Source organism: Drosophila nasuta, chromosome 2R (genome assembly GCF_023558535.2).
Source record: "Drosophila nasuta strain 15112-1781.00 chromosome 2R, ASM2355853v1, whole genome shotgun sequence".
Lineage (NCBI taxonomy): Eukaryota > Metazoa > Arthropoda > Insecta > Diptera > Drosophilidae > Drosophila > Drosophila nasuta.
The window spans coordinates 12,856,625-12,877,735 of record NC_083456.1 but is presented as its reverse complement, the minus strand read 5'-3'; the positions used below and the strand labels follow the sequence as shown (position 1 = coordinate 12,877,735).

The window sequence follows — 21,111 nt, the reverse complement described above, 5'->3', positions numbered from 1 at the left end:
TTTTGTAATGTTGCTGTAACGTTTTACACATTGAGAAGACTACAAACTAATTAACATTAAAGATATAGGGGTGACATAAACATAACTTGAAACTTTAGTTAGAAATCGTAAAAGTACATTTGTGATATTTATGTATTGAGTATTTTGGATGTTAGATTTCGGTTTGTAAAGTAAGTAATAAAGTAGTAAAGTATCCGTATATAAATTAAGACCACATATAGTATATAAATATAATACAGTAAATTATAGTTATACGCGACGTTCGGAAACGTATTGAAGTTTTTGTTTTTGCTTGCAATAAAAAAGATTTGGAATTATCGTAACGTGTTAAATATTTACAAAAATATATACATATGTATATATAAATGTGTGTAAATCTATCATGTTTTGCTTGGCTTTGAGTTGCGAAACTTAAGCTCGTCGTGGTCCAAAATGTTGTTTGCATTTGGATTTCTATACTCGTTGGGGTTCTCGAAATGCGTGCGGGTTTTGTTTGTTTCGACTATCAACTAAACACTCAGATTACACTTTGCTCTCGGGTCCATCGGCTACATGCTTAAAGGCCAGACGTATTCGGGATAAGTAGTGGGAACAGATATGTCCATAGTTCTTGTTGTACCACTCTGGTGTCTTGCCCCTGAAAGTAGGCAATAGTTTTGTTAGCAAGAGTTCTCAAGAGTAAGTTTCACTTGCTGATGGACTTACTTGACATCCACACGCGCCAGATGCATGACACGCGATCTGCCACTGCCGCAGGGTTCGATGAGGTAACGCGAGGCGAGCACAACGCCACGCACGGCACAGAACAACGGCTTCGCCTTGGCATGATCAATCGACGTCTCCACAATAACGCAGGCGCCGCGCGGCAAATCCGTTTGCCAGGAGCTAAAGTAGATGATGCAAATAAACTATTTAGCAAGCTATTTTATAAATAATAATCTTCTCAACTTACCGCAGCACACAGAAGTCGGTGGTCAGCTGGCCATCGAGCGCATACTGATAGATCTCGGTGCGATCGTCCAGCTTCTTGACCGTCTGACACTGCAGCAGATTGGGATCCCAGGAGGCGCGTTGCTTGATGATGTACTCCAGCACTTCGCGTGGCGGTCCCTCGATCTCAGTGGAGCAGCGCCACAGACGCAGCGGATGACCATCGCCCACCTTCTTGTAGGAAATGTCGACATTGCTGTCGTTCAGCGAGCTAATGGTGAACCAGCCGCGAGTTCTAAATGGATGAATGAAATTCATTAATTGATTGATTGATTTATTATTATAATCAATGCAACTTACTTCTCGCGTCCCTCTTTGATGGTGGCGCTGGTGCATTCGTAGAGATAGCCACGCCAGTTGTGGAACTGCATGCCTTCTCCTAGTGCTTCGAGCGGCACCGGCTTGGATTCCTCCATGTAGCCAAAGTTGCACTTGCCGAGCTTCTCCTTGGCGGCAGTATAGATGGGCTTGTAGTGATCGATCATGAAGGAAAGACACTCATGCGAAGCCTTCGCTTCCGCCAGCTCCTTCATGTCCGGCATACCGGAGCCTTTGCCCTTGCGACGCGGAGATGCGGAGACCGAGGCAGAACCCGTGGAGATGGACGAGTGGAAGATGGACTGTGCCAGGCAGACGCCAAGATTGTTGCTGGTCATTTGGTTCTGCGCCGAATTGGCAGCCACAATGGTGAGGAACTCCAACAGCACATAGAGAATCTCGCGATTCTCATCGGGCAGCAACAGCACCGCACATTGCACCGCATCCAGACGCACCTCAGCAGGCAGATCTGCAACGGAAAAATAGTTTAAGCTTATTTGCCAAACTAGAGAGTATTAAAGGGCACTTACGTTGGAAGATGGCCACAAAGGTCTCGGACATTTTGGTGGTCAGCAGCGATTCGGGCAGCTCGCGGAAATATTGCTTGAGCATGTCGGCAACATCGTACGCCTGCTGCAGATCAAAGACATCCATGCACTCGGCGGTCGATTCGGTGACCTCGATCTGTTCGCGCAGCTTCATGATGCGTGACTTGCCACCACTCTTGCGGAAGAGTCCCACTTGATCCAGAGCATTCAGCTGCAGCCAGCGGAGTGCAGCACGCACTGCCAGCGGTAGCGTTTGTCCGCTGCGTTGGAGAATGAGCAGGAGGGGAACACCGAATACCTTCTTGTCCTTGTAGTCGGGCATTTTGATCTTCTTGATGAACTTGGGCAGCTCCCAGTTCCATCCCGATCGATGCGTAGGACAGTAGCGTTCCATGTGACCGGTGAGCGTGACCAGCGCCAACTTGCGTATGATCTGCAGCTGGCCAGCGGACATGGCAGCGAATGGAATGCCGGCATCCTCTTGCTGCGCCTGCGGCTCGATCTTTTGCGAGAAGCACTTGCGAAAGATCATGTTGGGACGCTCCTCCATCTGGAAGCTGTGATAACGCACCACCGGCTGTCGCTTGGCGCTGCTGCTGCCGTGTTCCTCCTCGTTCTTGGGCTCCTTGCGTGATGTGCTGCGCGAGCGGAAAGATGAGGAACGGAAGCCATCGCGCTTCTTGGCATCCTTGCCCAGATTGAGCGAACCGCCACGGGTCAGCTTCTTGATCTTGACCTCGGTGGTATTGGAATTGGCATCCTTGATGAGCAGCTTGCGTCCCTGATGACACTCCGAATCCGAATGTGCACCAATGTCATCCACCTTGCCCGAGCGCTGCAGGAAACGTCGCGCCTTCGAGGGTTTGCGCAACGATAGCGAAAGTTTGCCGCCCGTTGATGACTCCTGGCTGTCGCTGTAATACGACGAGGAATCATCCGACTTGCCCTCCTTCAGCTGGGTCATGGGACTGGAGAAGAAGTGCAGCGGACTGGTGCGCATCGAACGCGGCGTGGTCGGCGTCCGTTTGGGGCTGGCACGATTGGGACTCAGGAAGTTCTCGCTGTGGCTGGGCACCTTCAGCTCGTTGCCAAAGAACGGCGCCTTGGGGAATGTGTGTATGGGACTCAGCGCCGATGGCGAGGGCGGTGTGGAGTAGACGGCATCGGGTTTGCGTAAGCTGCTGCGTTGTCCGAGCTGTGCCAGATCGAGCACTTGCGGTCCACTGATGACCACATTCTCGCGATTCTGTCGCTTGCGACGTCGCGATTTAATGGACTCCACACGACGCAAGAACGCCTTGGCGCCATCCTTGAAGCGTTCGCTGCCGGTGCGACGCAAGCGAGTTGCGGCCGAACCATCGGAGCCATCGTGCAGGGAATTAGGATCGTTGGGATCGCCTTTGCTGCAGCCGGGTATCATCAGTGTGATGCCAGCGCCGCCCAAATCGTAGCTGTCGTCCTCGAAGCGATCTGGGCTCGACTCCTTTGAGCTGCTCTCGGTTTTCTCGAGATTCAGATGTCCTGGCGGCGGCAGCTCGAGTCCCATTTCGCCAATGCGCGACCAGCGTCGAATGTGTGGTTGGAATGTCCAATTCTCGCTCAGCGCAAAGTTCTCATCATCCGATTCCTCCTTTTGCTGCAGAGTATAGGTAAAGGCCATTAATCCCTGCTCGCTTGGCTGGCCAAGTCTTCGGGGGTAACTCACCTGTGGCGTCTGCGGCTTGTGGGACTGATCCAGTCGCATGTTGGCGCAGCGATTGAGAACGCAGAGTCGTCGGTAAAGCGACTGCAGTTGATCGTTCTCTAGATTGGTGTGATCTTTGGCTACATTGTTCAGTTCGATTGGGAACTGATGATCTGCAAATTCGCAAGGAGAAATACGATATTTATATTTAATAATTGACTCAAGTTGAGGTCGCGTCCGATCGCAACGACAGCGCGTGAAATTCTAATTGCGAGACCAGAAAAATCGAACGAATCGGCGAGGCGCCGTCATTTACACTCACACACTTGTGTGTGTATGTGTGTGTGTGTGAAATTAAATAAAGTCGCGCTGCAAAATTTTCACAGAGTTTTTCCACACATATTTTTGCGTGGCCAATTTGCACGTAGGAAATCAAGTTCCCCAGTCGAAGTCGCCGTCGTCGTCGCAGTTGCAGACGTCGAGCGACCGACCACATAAAACAGATACGCCAGACGTTTACACATGTCGCGTCGTACGCAAACAAAGACAGATAGATACACCTATAACTACATATGCACAAGATGCAGAGATACAGATACATTTACAGCTACAGCAGGCGATGCCGTGAGATACGAGCAGTTGCAGTTCCGTAGGATGCACGACGCCTGGAAAAGCTGTTGACTGGCTGCCAGCCTAGCTGCCTAGCTGGATAGCTGGATCGATGGATGGATGGCTGCTGGGCCGCTTTTGTTTGTACAAATATTGTTAGCATTACAACAAATAAGCTTCGCAAGAAGTTTAATGAACTCTGCGAGTCCAGAACCCGCATTCGAACAGAACAGAACAGAACGAAGCAGCAACCGACGCATCCCTGTTGCAAAGCTTTTTTTAGTTTTGTTTATTCGGGACGAATGCTTTTTTTCTTCTCTCGTTTATTTATAATTTCATTTAAATGTTTTAACAAAATGCTGTGTTTAGTTTCTAATTGAATGCACTTTGATGCTAACGAAATAAACAGCATCGCATGAAGACCCAATTTCTCGAGATTGTGCCACTTAATTGGTTGCTGCTCTTGCTGTTGCTGTTGTCCGTTGGTGGGCCAACAACAGCAGCAGCATCATCACACCCTCATCGCTGACGTCAGAGGAGAAATTCTTGGGAAACTAATTTGAGTTTTTCGACAGTTTACAACACAGTTTTACAGGGCAGCAGCAGCCACAGCAGCGACCAGCGGAACAATTCATTCAATTCGAGTTTATTGGGCCAATCATATGATTAATTTTTCGCCGCATCGCACAATGGGAAAGAAATCACAAATTGTTTGTTTGTGTTAGGAAGCGGCTGTTGCTGAATGCCGATCTGTTGATGACGCAGCCTGCAGAAAATATTCTGCTGCTGCTTTTGTAATAAAGTTCAAATTTATGGTGTGAACTTTTTTTGTGGGGGGAAAATTTTTTGGATGAAAATCATTTTTGGGGAGATTATTTTCGTAATCAATTGAGTAATATTTTTGACTTCCTTGTGCGCTGGGCAATTTATTCCTTTAATTATTATGAATGTGCACAAATCGATGCCATAATCGAACATCAATCAGTCTTGGTGCAAGTCACACCCTCGAATTAAAGCTGCCACTTTTGGTGAATAATGTGTGAGTGCGTATGCTGAAGAGCATATAAAACAAACAGAAATTACACTCGTTCCTTTTCGCTGCGCTTTCTCATTTCTTTTGCTGGATTTTTTTCTGCCAGCGCTGTTTTTCGCTTAAGCAAATTAACAGTCGCTTACAACTGCTACACCTCCTTTCAGCAGAATGCAGACTTGAGTCGCAGCCAAATGACAGAGCAATAAAACGCTGAACACCTACGGCATTTCAATCTGTGAAGCATGCAGCATGTAGCAGGCAACAAGGCAGCCAGTCAGCAAGGAAGGAAAGAAAAGAATCCCCAAATCCTGGCGCGATGCATTGCGAAATTTGAAACGCGCCTGCGTCGTTGCCTTGTTTACACGAAACTCATTAAAATACGCATTTATCATTTGTGGCACAGGGTTCGCTTCACAGATGGAATGAGAATGGGTTGGGCTAAAGCTGCGGCTATATCTTTAGCTTGCTCTGGGGATGTTGCTGCTCCGTTCGCTGTGATGCAATTTAAATGCGCGCACAAATTATTTCGCAAAAGATACAAATTTGGTTGCACGCATTTGCCTCGTCGAATTTATGCAACTAAATGGGCATATTTCAAGGTCGGGCGACAGCCACATACATATATATATATATATATACATACATATATATTGCCGATCGTGCTGGTCTTTTGGGCGCCTGAGGATATTGAACCCTAACAGCGGGTTCTCAATTTCAGATTCACTTTTTTTCTTATTCTTGTTCTTATGCTTGGCTCATAATTCAACTGAAGTCGCTGAACTTTTGGCCGCCTCTTCGGAATTCATTTTCGGGGGGCTTTTTATTTATTTGAATTTACAGATTCGGCGTCATCAATCTGCGCGGCCTTCAGGCGTTAAATGCAAAGCGACGGCGCACCACGAAAATTCGGCGACAAAATGTGAATCGAAAACGAGACCAAAGCAGGTCTCGAGGCATAAGAATCCGGCGCGATTACGATTACGAGACCCAAATTCGCATAAATATGCAGCTTGACTGGAGTTCATTGAACCTTTGCTAACATTTTGGCTAGTGGTTAAGCAAGCCAAGAAGCAAACAAAAAAAAAACATAAGTAAAAAAGCTTCAGTCGAATGTGTTCGACTGTGAGATACCCGCTACCAATTTGGAATGAGAGCAAAACTATTCAAAATAGTGTAGCATAAATATACTCAATTATACCAAATAGAATATGTGGTATATTGATATACTATTCTCTTCAAAATTTACCGTATCAACAGTCGTTTTTTGTCATAGTAAATAAACTTTTTCTCTAATTGTACAATTTTTCTATTATCGCAACTTAATTTTCAGAAATTATTAAGAGTCTATATATGTAGTTATTATTGTGGGTACCAAAAATCCTAATCACTTTAGTTTTAAAAGGACGCTTGCTGTTCGATTTTTTAGGGCGAAAGTGGGCATGACATATCTCTAAAACAAACTTGCAACAATATAGAGTGTTGACGAAAAAAAGTAAAGCTCTTAGGTGTTTATACGGACGGACGGACAGACAGACAGACGAATATAGCTATATGGTTTCAGCTGTTGACGCTGATCAATAATACATATTCTTTATGAGGTCGGAGATGCATCCTCATGCATGTTACATACATTTCCTGCTATCACAAAGTAAGAATACCCTTGTAACTCACGGATAACGGGTATAAAAAGGGTAAAGAACGAAATCATTTTAATTTCGCAATATTCTTTTTAGGCTGTTTTTTTTTTTTTTTTGTTGGCTCATATAAAGGTGGTCTTCATAAATTCTTGCGCAACGTGTCCTTTAGCCTTTTATTATATTTTAGCTGCGCAGCCTGATGAGTTTTTTTGTTTTTCTTTTGGCTGTGTTGTCTTCTGTTGCCTCTTGGGTTTTTTGTTTGATAAATTCTTTGTGGCAGCACGATCTTGCGTTTGGGGCGTTGCTTTGGCTTTCGTTTTCGCTTGAAAGGATTTCAATGAACGAACGCTGCGGCGATCGCTCCTAATTGTTGTCGCGCCGTCGCGTCGTGCCTGGGATATCAGATTCATTTGGCGGTTGTTTTTTGTGTTTGTTATTTCATTTATTTTTTTTGGGGCTATCATGGAGTATCATGGAGATGGTGTCGCTCGCTTTGGGATGCCTGAAATGCTTTGGAACAATGCGCGCTGCGCGTGATCCAGCACTAAAATTGTGTTCTGTGTTTAGCAACAACAAAATAACGAACAAAAAGAAGAAAAAAAAAACAAAGTTGCCACGTCATAATCGCTCGAAATGTGAGCAATTTGATGGCTATTTATTTTAGTGGCAGGCCAAAAGTGAAAGTGCGCTTCATGAAATTAATAAACGCCACTTGGGAAGCGTAAAATACGAGTGCTTGTTGTACGTATAGTATAAAAAAAAAAAAAAAAAAAACTAAATGGCGAGCAAAGCGAGTCACTTTGATGACGTCGTCGTCGACATCGTCATTGTTCGCGTCAAGCATAACCATCAATTACCAGAGTACAGTGCTTCAGTTGCTGCTGCTGCGGCTGCTGCCCACATTGCCACGCCCCCACAGCAACAATGTTAACATGACAAGGCAACGAGACGGAAGTGCGTGCTTTTGCGATTCGGCGTCAACTTTGACTTTGACTTGCAACTTACCTTCGTACATCTGCGCGTATTGCGGAAAACCTGCCGCCCGCAGCCATTTGCAAGCTTCCACGGCCTCGATTTCTGTGGGAAAGAGTGAGAGAGAAAGAGTATTAATATTACGCATACGTCGTGCTGCACTACAAATAAAGTTAATTGTAATTAAATTGCTGCTGCGAATTCTCGCGCCTGACAAAACTCAATCCGTTTCGCTGCAAACCAATTACCACAGTCAAGGAGTCAAGCGTAGCGCATTCGAATTCGCATTCAACTGAACTCAAGAGTGGAGAGGATTGAAGGGTGTTGTGTGGTTTGGACACTGGTCACTTGATGGATTATGTTGTAAACTGTCCAAATGATGTCGACGTTGAAAATTATGTTTACTGCGATGCGCCGACTGACGGCGTTTTAAACTGTTTCTTTTCATTTCTTTTCTTTTTGCTTTTTCGGTTTAGCCGCTGGCAATTGCTGATTGAACAACATTTTTTGGGTTACAGAGATGACATGAAAGTAAAAGTTTCGCAGAATCTTTCAAAGATTGTGTGCGATGCAAAATGATGTTGAAAAACGATAACAAGACTGACAGAATGTGCTCGAGGCGACGAAAAAAAAAAGAGAAGGTCTTCTCAACTTTGTTAGAAGCAAAATAAAACACAATACAACAACGAAAATACTCAATCAATGAACTGCAAATAATTAATTTATGTCAGGCCACAAAAATAGGCAACATTCTGTGTAAGCAAAGCAATGAATATAAATGGCATTACAGACATTACGTCTGCCGCACAATGAAGCAGCTTCACGTTGCGGTATCGGCATCGGCTTCGACAGCAGCAGCATCAATTGAATTGGCAACCAATTTGAGGTAAGCCAACAAAAAAAGCGTAGCTAACGTAACTAAGCTGCTATTTTAAATGCTAATCTGTTTGGTGTTTTACATTGCCGTTGGCTTTCACAACGAATTCAATTTGAGACACATCTCCAGGCAGCAGTCAGTCAGTGAGATAACCGCGCCAACCAGAAGAGAGCGAGGGGGGAGAGGAGAGAGACTTGAACTGGATGCTGTTACCTGGGCTATTGATTTTTAATCAACTTTGTCGACCATGCGAAACACATAGAAACACACATCCATCCATCTAAGCATCCGTCCAACATAGAACACATCGAGCGACAAACATGAAACACTTTCCGGCTGCTTACTGTCAAAGCAGCGCCTGGCTTGGGGTTGGAATTATTATTGAATTTTGCAAGCGATTAACTTGCACGACTGTCGGAAAAAGGTGTGCACGAGGGCTTCCTGTGAAAGGGTTGCTTTCTATCGCTCTCTTTCTATCTATCTGACTCTGGCCTTTATTTTTAAATAGCATCAATCCTTGGCTGCAAGTGTAGAGAAATTGTTGGCATACATATTTTGAGGCTTACGTGACTTGAAGCAGCTTCAACTCGAAATCGATTGCATCAGGATTATCGATGAGTAAACTGACCTGCTCTACAAATGACAAATAACTAGATAAATGTATGTGTATAGGGCAAACGAGACAATTAGCAATAATACGCCCATAATTACACAAAGTGCTGGAGTGGAGCGCGGTGCTAAAAATAGCTGGACAACAGCTCATTAATTATCCATGCGTGTGTGCATGAAGAACACCTAGGCGACATCAACGGCAAACAACAAACATCTCAACCAGGCATTGAGTGGACCCAACAACAATGCAAATGCCACTTGAGCGTTATTAAAATTGCGCATACGCCGCGTATGCGCAGGCAGCCTGTGGCTCGACCTGGCGACTTTTGCTCATCCAAAAGCCATTTAAAGTGCGCACATTATTGTTATGGACGCTGTTTGTCAGCGAGGGCGTGTGCCACGCCTCCTTCACCTTACTGTCCACGCAGTTTATTGCGCCAGAGTCAATATTTGTTGTTGTTGCTCGCCCACAGCCTAACAGACCCTCTGTGTGTGTGTGGGTGTGCGTGGGTGGGTGGATGGAGGACAATGTCTCTTTGTTGTTCTTCCCATGCCAAGGCAGTCATCGTCTCTTGCCTCATTTTGGCCATGTTAAAACACATTTTAAAGCCAGCCACGCGCAAATTCATGCAGTTTGGCCTTACGCAGGATAATTATTATCCTGCATGTGCGGGCGGATGGACAAAGGTTGGCTTACGCCAACATGTTAAGCGTCTAATTAAAAATATAAATGCGAATGACCTTATATACGCTATCGATTAGTTGGTAAACTACGCTGGTTTGATTAGTTTGCCGAAGCAAGCCGCTTCAGATTGTTAATTGAAATTGAAGCCAATTGTTTTCGCCGTGGCGCAAAGTGTCAATGTAATGCGAGGCCTAACACAATTGTGTGTGTTTTGCTGCCAAGGATTCAGGCTGTCATCCAGGCTCAGTACATGTGTGTGTTTTGTGCTGTCTGTGCCACTGACATGCTTTGTCTTTGCGCGTACTCCAGAAAAAGTTAAGTGAACCAGCACACAACATGCAACACACACAGAGAGAACTCGCCCACGCACACACGAATGAAAACTGAGAATAACACGCATTGCATGCAAATGACACACACTTCCGATTATGCCACACACACACACACACACATAGAGAGAAGAGAGATGGGGAGGAACTTACATAAAGTGTTCAGAGCCAAGGAGAAATATGTCTGTGCTCTGGTATGCTGCTGCTGCTGTAGCATTCTTTGCGTATACGTAACGTGCTGGCCATGCGTATGCTTAATTTATTTATCCAAACGAACTTTAAAGTTCATGGCATTAAATGAAGTTTAGTCTAGTTAATTGAAATGCCATTGTGCGGTCGCTAAAAGCATTTTTCTTCTATTTTGTTGTTCAACCTTTTGATTAAATTTGCAATTTTTTTTGTGAACGCCAAAACTAATTGCACTTTAATGCAGTTAAACGTTTTTGCCTGCAGCATTTTATTGCAGCCATATATTATTATTAATACGCTGCCGAGGCATTGTCAGTAAACAATTTTCTAAACGAGCCAATTGGCCACTTTTAAAGGCTAATTGCATGGCCCCCGGAGCAGCTCATAAGTGATATTGGATTGGCCAAAAACAGTCAATGAATTTCAATGAACATAAACGTCGGCGGCGGCGGTGGCATAGACTTCCTTGTGATGTGGCTGGCGACTGACAATTATCTAATGCATTTCTGCTTTGTTGTAGGTGTTTTAATTAATTGCCTTGCACATGGCCGCAGATCTAAGAAAATCTTTGTCTCTGTTGTTGCTGCTACTGAAATGTCATTTGCAACATAAATTTTAGTCAAAGCTGACAGCAAATGACGCATGCAACTTGTTGTTGTTTGTTGTTTCCTTGCACTGAGATTAGCCATTAAATGGCAGCACAAAAAAAAGAGCTTTGCAAATTTTTAATTAATAGCTCAGGTTGTGCAACAAACAAACAAAAGACCAGAAGCACATGCGGGAGGAAGACGTTTGCTTATGCTCCAGCAGATTTCCTGAAATGCAAAACACATTCCGAAATAGACTTCTTTGGAGCATTGTAAATAGCCAAGCGTGCTTATATAAATAGAGAGAGAGAGAGGGAAAAAGAGCTAGAAGGTGGAGGCAGCAGCTTGCACGCATTTCCTCTTCAGTGGGCACGACAGGCAAAGGATCAAGTTATTTATAAATCACACACACACAAGGTGAGCAGTTGTCCTGTTAACAGGCAACTGGCGGATGAGCTGCTGCTGCTTTGAGTCCATCGTGATGGAGACTGAGACTGAGACTGGAGGCAGAGACTGAGGCTGAGGCTGGTGGTGCAACAAGTGGCAGGCTGTCAGTTCAATTTGCCGTAAACTTGACGATGAGCCACGCGTACTTGATTTTCATTTGAAATTAGCTGTAAGCCAAAGGCACTTCATTGGGATACTTTGAACTTGCCCACTTACCCACCTGCCCTTTGGCTCTCTGCTTTGATATAAATATGTTATGTGCGTATGTATATACACTCGCATATTCCAAAAGAAATAACAGATCATTGAGCTTTTAATGCGTTTTTAATGTCAGCGTATTATACGCCGCATATTTCCTGCTGTGCTTGCCATGCGAGCGGGCGGTCGTCTCTCCTCTGCTCTCCTCTCCCCTCCGCCGTCGTCGCATTCCCCGAACACAATAAAAATAATTCAGGCAACTTTGCTGTTGTTTTGCTACCAAAAACGAATACAAACAGCAAACACACACAAAAGCTGGCAGACAGACAACGCGCAAAAAAATTATTCGCATATAAAAATAATTACATTTGAAAGGAAAACAAAACAAAACAAAATCAAATTGAAAACACAAAATACAAAACACGAAACACAAAACACGAAAATAATAAAATAATGCGAAATCAGCACGGCTTCGGCCAAGAGGCGGAAAATTTATGCGTTTTATTGTTATAACACGAAATGGGTTAAAGAAAAGCCATTTAAATTAAACGTGTAGCCTCAGTCAGTCGGTGGTTAAAATAATTGAGGAAAATAACTTCGAAAGGGCTAAAAGATACTTGTTGGTTTCATTCTCATTTACATATTTTTCTTTGCCCAATGCCTAACAAACGAGAAGAAGGCAAATGAACTTTTACTCTTGGGGTTGTTACTCAGCTAGCTGGTTTGTATTACAGTAATTGGAATTTCATTATATTTGTTTTTGCTATTTTTAGAGGATTTTCCATAAGCCGAAGACCGAGTTCATTTCGAGATTTAATTCGATATTTCCTAGGGAATACATTTTCATTTTCCATTTTGGAGGCAGGTGCACAATAATAATATATGTATATGTTGTGAGTATTAATTGTATAATAATTTTTACCATTTATTACTACATGCAAAACAATTTTCTTTATTTAAATGAATTGCCTCGCTTGACTGGCACGCAATTTCACTTGCGTGGAAAAAAGAGCAAAAACAAGTAAGAAAGCTACAGTCGAGTGTGCTCGACTGTGAGTTACCCGCTACACATTTTGAATAAAAGCAAGCTGTGCGATATTATTCGCAAAAAATATACCAAATTAATATATTTAAAAATACTAATGTATACAGAACACAATAATTATTATACAAAATATACTGAAATATAATGAATACTGTATTTGGTATATCAATATATAATTACTATTACATAGAGTCAGACTGACAACCAAAGCAACTAACCACATTAAATTATTTCATCAAAAACTTCTTTAGTTTTATCTGAATACTATAAATACTAAATAAAAATAGTTAAATGTAGCGAATATTATATTCGGTATATAAATATACTATTACTATTACAAAATATACCATAGAGTACAAAATATATCAGACTGACAACCAAAGCAACTCTACTTACAATTATTTCTTCAAAAACTTCTTCAGCTTTATATGACTACTGTATTCGGTATATGAATATACTATTATTATTGCAAAATATACCATAGAGTACAAAATATTCCAGATTATTAACCGAAGCAAGTAAGCACCCACAATTATTTCTTAAAAAAAATAACTACAGTTTTTATTTGATCACTACCCAATTTCTATGACTCCTAAGGATCATAGTTATGATGGTGGCACAAAATTATAATACTCTTCTGCCCTATGGGTAGCGGGTATAGAAAATGAAGCGAAATCGTAGCGCAAATGATGATGGGGAAGACTGCGAACTGTGGACTGTCTGACAAACTGACTCGCTGGCTGACTGACAAACTGACTGCAGCCAACTGACAGTTGTGGTGGCCAGCTGTGTAACAAATGCAAATACAAAACACAGACCCATACATTGTGCATGATATGACAGCAACTTGTTGCAGCCCTATATGTTGCATGCCCAGACTAGACATGGACATGAGAATGTGCATGGCTATCGCCTAATAATGCAATGAATAATTCGATTAAATTGTGCGCCACGCGGCGTCGATTGATACGAACAGGCAGCTGAAAATAGCCAACGGAGTGCTCCTAAAATAGTTGGCGGGGGTGCGTCCAGCCAGCCCAACGCCTAATGGGGTGTGGAAGAACAATAAACAGCAAGCGGCACGCGTCCATACCCAGAGAAATATCATAGAGAGATACCACCACATAACATACTATACATGTATAAATACGCGTATTTATTGTTTGTATACAATTGATATGAGTTCAAAATTTTCATAATTTTGCGCCCTTGGGGCAAGTGGAAATGTTTGAAATCGTTTAACAATTTGAGTGGGAGAACACATATGATATGTAGGTGAAAGAGGGAAAGTAAGATGGAGAGTTATCTCACCTGCGATCTTGCGCTCACGCATTTTGCGCCACAGCGCTTCGGCCTTGCGTTTGGGCCAGTTTTCGAACTTTTGCGAGAAGCTCCTGAAGAACTTGTACTCGCGTATCGTAACGGACATGCGACGCTGCATTTTGGCTAACGTGGGCAGCGCCGTTTTGTCACCTTTGTGTTCCTCAAGCGTATTTCCCCAAACAGTTGCAGTTGCAGCTAGCACTTGGCTGCACTTTTTTGAAGAAGTATTGTACGAGTTGCGTGAACTATTTGGCACCAATTGATAGCTTACATTCTGCTCAGACACTTGCACGCATTATTGCACATCACGTATACGCACTGTGTGTATTGCACTGCACTGCACTGCACTGCACTAATCTTATTTGAAATGCCGTTAAGTGAATTGAGTCGCTGGCGTCGACGCGAACAACCGTGTCTCGACGTTTTAGCCCCAGACTCGATGCGGTCACGAATGCGTCTACCGTGCACGGCGCCTGTAAGAGCACTAATGATTTTGCCCGCGCGCCAAGCAAATTGACGAGCCCGAGCTCATAGTCCGTGTCCGCCCGACACGATTGCCGAACAGTGTCGAACAACGAGCGATGCGATGCGATGTGAGGCAGGCGAGGCAAGGCCTGCCAACAAAGCATTGAACAACGGGGCGTATGAGCAATGTTGCTGTCTATCTATCGAGCTGTGCTGCTGCTGCTGCTGTTGCCTGTTCCTTAGATGTGCCTTGGTGCTGGTGTGATTCCCTTGCTCATGCAGATTTAACACAGCATCACAATCGCTTATTATTATTATTACAAATATTATGTGTGGTTGTTACTTAGTTCGCTTGCAACTCGGGTGACTCCCCAGGAGAGAGTCGAAGGCAAAACCAAACAAATAAATAACTAAATGAATAAATAACTGCTGTCATATTGTTATTCATGATGTTGCTTATTTCATTTCAATGTTTATTGAAAGGACCCACACACACACAACTACTTTTGTCAGGCTTTGTTTTGAGCAGTTGCCATTTATGGGAAATTTATATGAAATTCTCGTACACGACGATTGTGAGAAAGTTACAACAAACCCCCCCCTGATGGCCAACTGCACCTGTTGCTCCACTGTACCGCATTGTTATGCTGTGTTGTGTTGTGTTGTGTTGTGTTGAAGGGAGGGGCTACTCTGTGGCCATTGGCATAGTTTCTCTGCCATTGAAGGTTAAACTTTTCATATGTTGTTGTCAGTTGCAGTCGCGGCAGCCTTGAGATATTTCTATGAAATTAACTGCATTCTGCAGCATCAATTGAACGGGTCAATAATTTAAACAACAAATTAATGCTAAAATGATTGCACACATTTCTCAAAAGGGGCGTGGCTAAATAAAGAGACATGACATTGACACATGCGAACAGTCGTTGCATATATTGTATACTACATACAAATGTATGTATATATTGTATCAAAGTATTTACTCAGACGATGAGCAAGATAAATAAAAATAAAATAAATGCTGGTAATTTTTTATTTGTGCAATATCTGATATAAATCATGAAATACTGCGTGTTAATCTTTCCAACCAAAATAAACAAAATCCAAACAACAACAACAACAACGACAACAACAGCGGCTACTTATGATGACTGTTTCCGTTATGAAACGACAACGATAACCACGACAACAAAACGCTCTCTGCCCAGTCTCCAACTCAGTCTCAGTTCCAGTCCCAGTCTCAATCTCAGTCCATTCGCATCTCGAGCTCCACATAATAATAAATGGAGAGAGTGTTGGGTCCAAATGACCAAATGGCCATAATGCGAAATTGGCTATATAAATAAACGCAGCACATGTAATGCTAAAGGCCACACGACACAAGATTGGCATCAACAAGAACACGACTGACCGCTGACCTTTGTCGACGACGTCACATTTGTGACGTCATAACGCGCTGTGTGTGTTTGTTTGCTCGAGTCGAGCTAATCGTGATGAAAAGCTCTTTACGCTAAAAACATGGAATAGGATGTTGGATGACGTCATTGTTGAAATTGTCGAAATTGAAGCAGCTCACTTGCAGAGCAATTCAATGGTTCAGTTGGTTAAGTTGACTGACTGAGCGAAGAGCACTTTGCTCTGTTGATTCAATTGCTCTGCTCTGCTCTGCTCGCTGGCACAAAAGGAAACCCAACCCAACCACCCACAACCTGACTGGACATTCACAATGTGCATGTGAGAGCATTGAATGTGTATGTGTGTGTGTGTGTGAGTGGCATACACATTGACAGATTGACAGCCATTTTTGGCCTGGCATTTGTGTGTTGAAGTGTTGACGGAAGTGTTGGAAATTGGCAAAAGAGCTGCGGTTGTCCGTTAGCTCGCTCGCACTCGCTCTCACTCCTGCTCTCCCTTTCATCTATTGTTGTATGCTGCTGCTGCTTGCTACTAGGAAAAGAACACGAAAGTAATTTAAATGACAGTTACCCCCACCTTTAAGCACCATCAATAGGTTTCTGCTGCCATTGATTGCCTTCAATTGTTTGCTGCGAGAATCAAATTATTCCTCCGCCCCCCGTCCCCATCACCATACAACTCGAGTGAAAACGAAAGCTGTGATTTTCGTTGTTGTTGTGTGGCAAAAGAACCTTTTTTAGGTACTTAATACCACTAGATAGATGATGCGTGTATGCGTTGAGTTGATTATAGAAATTATGAAACGCACACACAAACAGTCCACGGAGTCTGTTATTATAAACCACTCACGCTTAATAACAGGCCGCTAATTGGATGGCAGGACCACCGGCGCATCAAATCAACTCTTTGCAAAACTCGACTCGTCTCGACTTGGCTTGGCTTGGCTTTATCGCAGCCTGTTCCTGCAACCTGCTTGCCTCGATCTCGGCCAAGCCATTTAAATAACTCATTTAGTACACATCTACGGTTAAAGCTAAGCAAAAAACACAAACAAAAAAAAAAGAACAAGACTCGTTGCTGTTGAGCTACTCACCTGCTAAATAGCGATCACTCTGTGAACGAGAATAGCGCAGCGTCTGTGGGGTAGATGAAAAAAAAAAGGAACACAGTATTAATGTCTGATGCACTGATCGAGTTGCCGATGCGAGGGTTGCTCTATCACTAACCAGTTTGGCAAGCCATCTACTACTATACAACTGATTTATAACTATCTGTGATTAAAAATCAAGGTTTTCGCATGGATAGCAGACAGATAGATAAATAAAGTGATATGGATCTAAGCAGAGACTCGACAATCTATTGTTTAACTTATTGATAACTCTGCGTTGGTTAATTAATAGATAAATATATACTAATCTACTAATAAATTGAGAATTAATTGCATTGCTATACAATTGATTGATAATTGATAATTGTGAAATTATTTAAATATCCTTTTGGGCACCAACAGATTAAAATGATAATTACTAATCTAATGGAATCTAAAAGTAGACAAATCTACTTCTTATGGAATAATACTTATTATGAAATAAATTTATTTACTACATCTGGGGTATTTATTTTGAATTCTTCTTGCATTTTCTGGTCTAATATGATACGTCCTCATGATATGAGTCTGAGGTTTGCCATGTATGAGTTTCCTTATAATGTCTTGCTTGTATTGGTTCAACTATCTTAATCTTAAACCTCAAATCTAGTAACAAGTATCTATATCTATCTTCTGTCGGTATTAAGTTGTTACCCCATTACAATTATTTATCATCTTATGAGTTGCCATTGCGTTGTTGTATTGAGTTATCGATTTAATTCTGTATATTCTCAAAATATTATCTCTCTATAGCGTATACCCATTTCTGATCCCGTTGACTACTCAATTCTATTGTCTATTACAAATTCCGTTCTCTCTTTTTAATATTTTGTGTTTTATATTTATAGCTTGAATATTACTGCTTCTGTTGTCTATCAATTGTATTTCCTATTTATTATGCATTCATTTTTTAATCACAAGCAATTCATTATCTGTCAATTAATGAATTTGTGTCTCTACAATCTCTAGAGATTGGAATATAATTCCTTGCTTACTATTCTATCAATTTTGTATAATGTACATTCATTTCTATTTACTATCAATTTGCATAATAAATTGCCAATACTTTGCCAAACGCTTCTCTCATTTAACGCTCTACTCATTGAGCATCGTCTTAGCGATCGATCGATCGATCTTCTCATCTTCCGCCTTGATACTAACCAAGTGCTGGGCGGCAAAGTCATCACAGCGTCGACTGTGCTCACGCTCCTTGAGCAGCAGCGGCGCCGAGTTCGATTTGGTTGTCAGTTCCTGAATGCCGCCCGTGTCGCTGTGCAGCGAAGCGCTGCTTGGCGACGGCAGCTCCACGAAGTGATGCAGCTGCGTGACGTTCGTGGCGTTGGGCGAGAGCAGCGACTGGAAGGGCTCCTGGCGCAGTGTCAGCGACAGTTGAGCGCGCTCCTTGTGATTGTGCCGCGCAAGAAGCTTGCGTGGCTGCAGCAGAAACTGTTGATGTGGCTGATGATGGTCGAGCGACAAACTACGAAGATTGCGACGCGGGACACTGGGCAGTGGCACCATGATGGGCGGCGCAGCGCTGTACTTGCGTCGCAGCACCACAGGCGTGGTAATCGAGGCAGTTCCTCCTCCGCCGCTGGCGCTGCTCGCATCGCCATCGGTGCAATCGCAGTCGTAGTAATGCTGCGGCAACTCGAACTCATCCTGACACTCGTCGTACTCGCCAGCAGCAGCTTTGTCGGGCAGTTGCTTGCCGCCTTGATCGTCCAGCATGTCGTCTTGGGACTCGTTGGCCGCTTCGCCTCCGCTGCCGCACAAGCTGAGCACCTCGAGCAGATCGGGATCATCGGAGGAGGCCACCGAACCGCTCTTTTGGAATTTCATTTTACGTAACGCCTCCAGGCTGCTGACGGATTCGTTGTCGGGTGCGCTGCTGCCGCCAGTGCGATGATGATGATGATGGTGGTGATGAAGATGATGATGCTGCAGATGGTGGCTCTTCCAGTAGGACATGTCCTTGGGTGGCGTTGCCGTACCAATGCCGCTCTCATTGTTGTCGTTGTCCAGTCCCGAGGAGTCAAGCGAGATGCCCGACTTGCCGGAACTCAGCACTCCAGCCGCCTCCTCGCAGGCCGAAGACGACGAAGTCGAGCTGTAGAATAAAGAAAGAATTGAGTTGAGTTGAGTGATGTGTAATGACTTCATTGGCTGGCTGTGTACTCACTTGTTGTCTTCATCGACGGCGCCAACGCTGCGCAGTATGGACTCCTCCGATGTCCATATGGTTGAGGTCGAGCCTTTTTTGGTCACATCCACCAGATAACCAGGCGTGGCGGCGCCTTTCCCCGAGGTCAGATGAGTGCCAGCTGAAGCTGAAGCCGAAGCGGCTGCCGTTTGCTTTGCTGACGCCGGCGGCGGCGGGGTTATAACATTTCTGCTCGTCAATGTTGGCGACGTTGTTGCAAGATTAATGCCCACCCGTTTTGGCATTGGCATCGTCGCTGTTTCCAGCTGTCGCCTAGATTTCAAATCATCCATGGTGGTCGTCGTCGCAGTTGTTGTAGTGGTTGCTGCTTCACCTGTTGCCGCCGTAAGCTCTTCGATTTTCAATGCACTTTGGAAATTTGTCAGCTTATGAGTTGTTGCTGACGATGGCAACGACGATGACGACGACGTCTCTGCATGCCCATTAAACGCGGACAACGCGAGACTCTTGCGCTGACTTGGGCCCCCAATTGAAGCATTACGCGACGGCATGGCGGCAACTTGGCCGCCGGGCGCCGACAGAGTTCGCATATAGGCAACGCTTGGCCTGCTGGCTGCTGTCGGTGTCGCCTCAGTGCGTCCGCAATCAAGGTTAAACGATTGCAAAGGAATGGTTGCCTGGCATAAACGAGAGAGAGAGAAGTAGAAGAAGGGAAACAAAGTATTAAAATATAGTCAGTCAGGTTTAATATAGAAAAGTCGAAAGACAACGCTGACAGATTCGAGGGCCACAACCTCAACCTTTAGACGAAAGGACCTTGAATGCATAATGAGACCAGAGACAAGAGACCTGAGACCTGGAGCTCGAGCTCGAGCTGTTGCTGTTGCTAGCTGTTGCCTCGTCTTTAAGCGAGGCGTTTTCACGTTTTTCAGCAGACTGCACAGAAAAAACAATGCCAAAAGGAAATATCAATGGCATTTTTGAGCGTTGTCAAGTGGCGAAGCAGCAGCAACAGCAGAAGACTACAATCAGAATTTGTATTTTATGCAAATCGCCATAAGCGAAACGCTTTCCGAGTTAGTTTTCTGTGGAATCTCCACAAAGCCGCAGCCGAAGACGAAGACGAAGTCACAGCCTGGCTATTTCAAGTGGCCGCTCGAGAGAGAAGAGAGAGAGAGAAACATTTGCTATTGTTGTGCCATATGATTTATATGGCTGAATAGCTGCAACGTGTTCCATGGCAGCCAGAATTTGCGTATCTTTCGCATCGACGTTTGTCGTTGTTGTCGTTGTCACCTGTCTCCGCGAGGAGAGTTTGGCTGGCAAAATTGACCAAAATGGGTGGTGCAGCTGCCAGTTTTTCAGTTTCAGCTGAGTTAAGTTCGTTATGTCAATTCGATTTACAAGCCTTTGGCAAGCGATTGACAATTTGGTTGCAGTCAGGCTAACAAGGCTTTGCGATGCGATGTTGAGGAGGCTGCGAGCGTCGCGAAAAATTCATTTTGTAAAAACAGCAACAGGCGGAAATTGATTTAAATGATTTATTGGTGGAAAAAAAAGGTAACAAACGCAGTTGCCCCAGAGCAACTGTGTACAGCAGGTTGTTGTTGCCGCTTGTTGTTGCTGCTGCTGCTGACGTGAGCACTCAGCCAGCGCTCCTTAGGGGCATCTGTAACGGCAACGAAATGGCCAACAAAAACTGTAACAGAAGTGCGCCAAGAGAGCTAAAAGAAAGAAAGGTAGAGCGAGACAGCAAAGGGAAGAGAAATTTTTTTTTGGGACTGTCGTATAAGTTGTAACCAGTTTATGTTTATGAATTATTACATAAATAAAAGAGCA

The 21,111-nt window shown here is 43.9% G+C and overlaps 1 protein-coding gene across 3 annotated transcripts in view; it reads right to left on the bottom strand.

Moving 5' to 3' along the window:
- LOC132783926 (rho GTPase-activating protein 7) overlaps positions 1-21,111 on the bottom strand; it is a 96,012-nt gene continuing 74,901 nt past the window's right edge. For 2 of the 3 annotated variants that reach the window (XM_060789238.1, XM_060789239.1), the window contains 10 exons: positions 19,291-19,949; positions 18,270-19,218; positions 17,055-17,097; positions 7,825-7,896; positions 3,562-3,713; positions 1,839-3,492; positions 1,291-1,777; positions 953-1,225; positions 706-885; positions 1-637 (listed from right to left, as the gene is read on the bottom strand). In XM_060789238.1, coding sequence (XP_060645221.1) covers positions 523-637; positions 706-885; positions 953-1,225; positions 1,291-1,777; positions 1,839-3,492; positions 3,562-3,713; positions 7,825-7,896; positions 17,055-17,097; positions 18,270-19,218; positions 19,291-19,949 — 4,584 coding nt within the window. In that variant the 3' untranslated portion in view covers positions 1-522. Of the gene's footprint in view, positions 638-705; positions 886-952; positions 1,226-1,290; positions 1,778-1,838; positions 3,493-3,561; positions 3,714-7,824; positions 7,897-14,071; positions 14,217-17,054; positions 17,098-18,269; positions 19,219-19,290; positions 19,950-21,111 lie in introns of those variants that run through there. The other variant, XM_060789240.1, reaches the window with a different exon arrangement.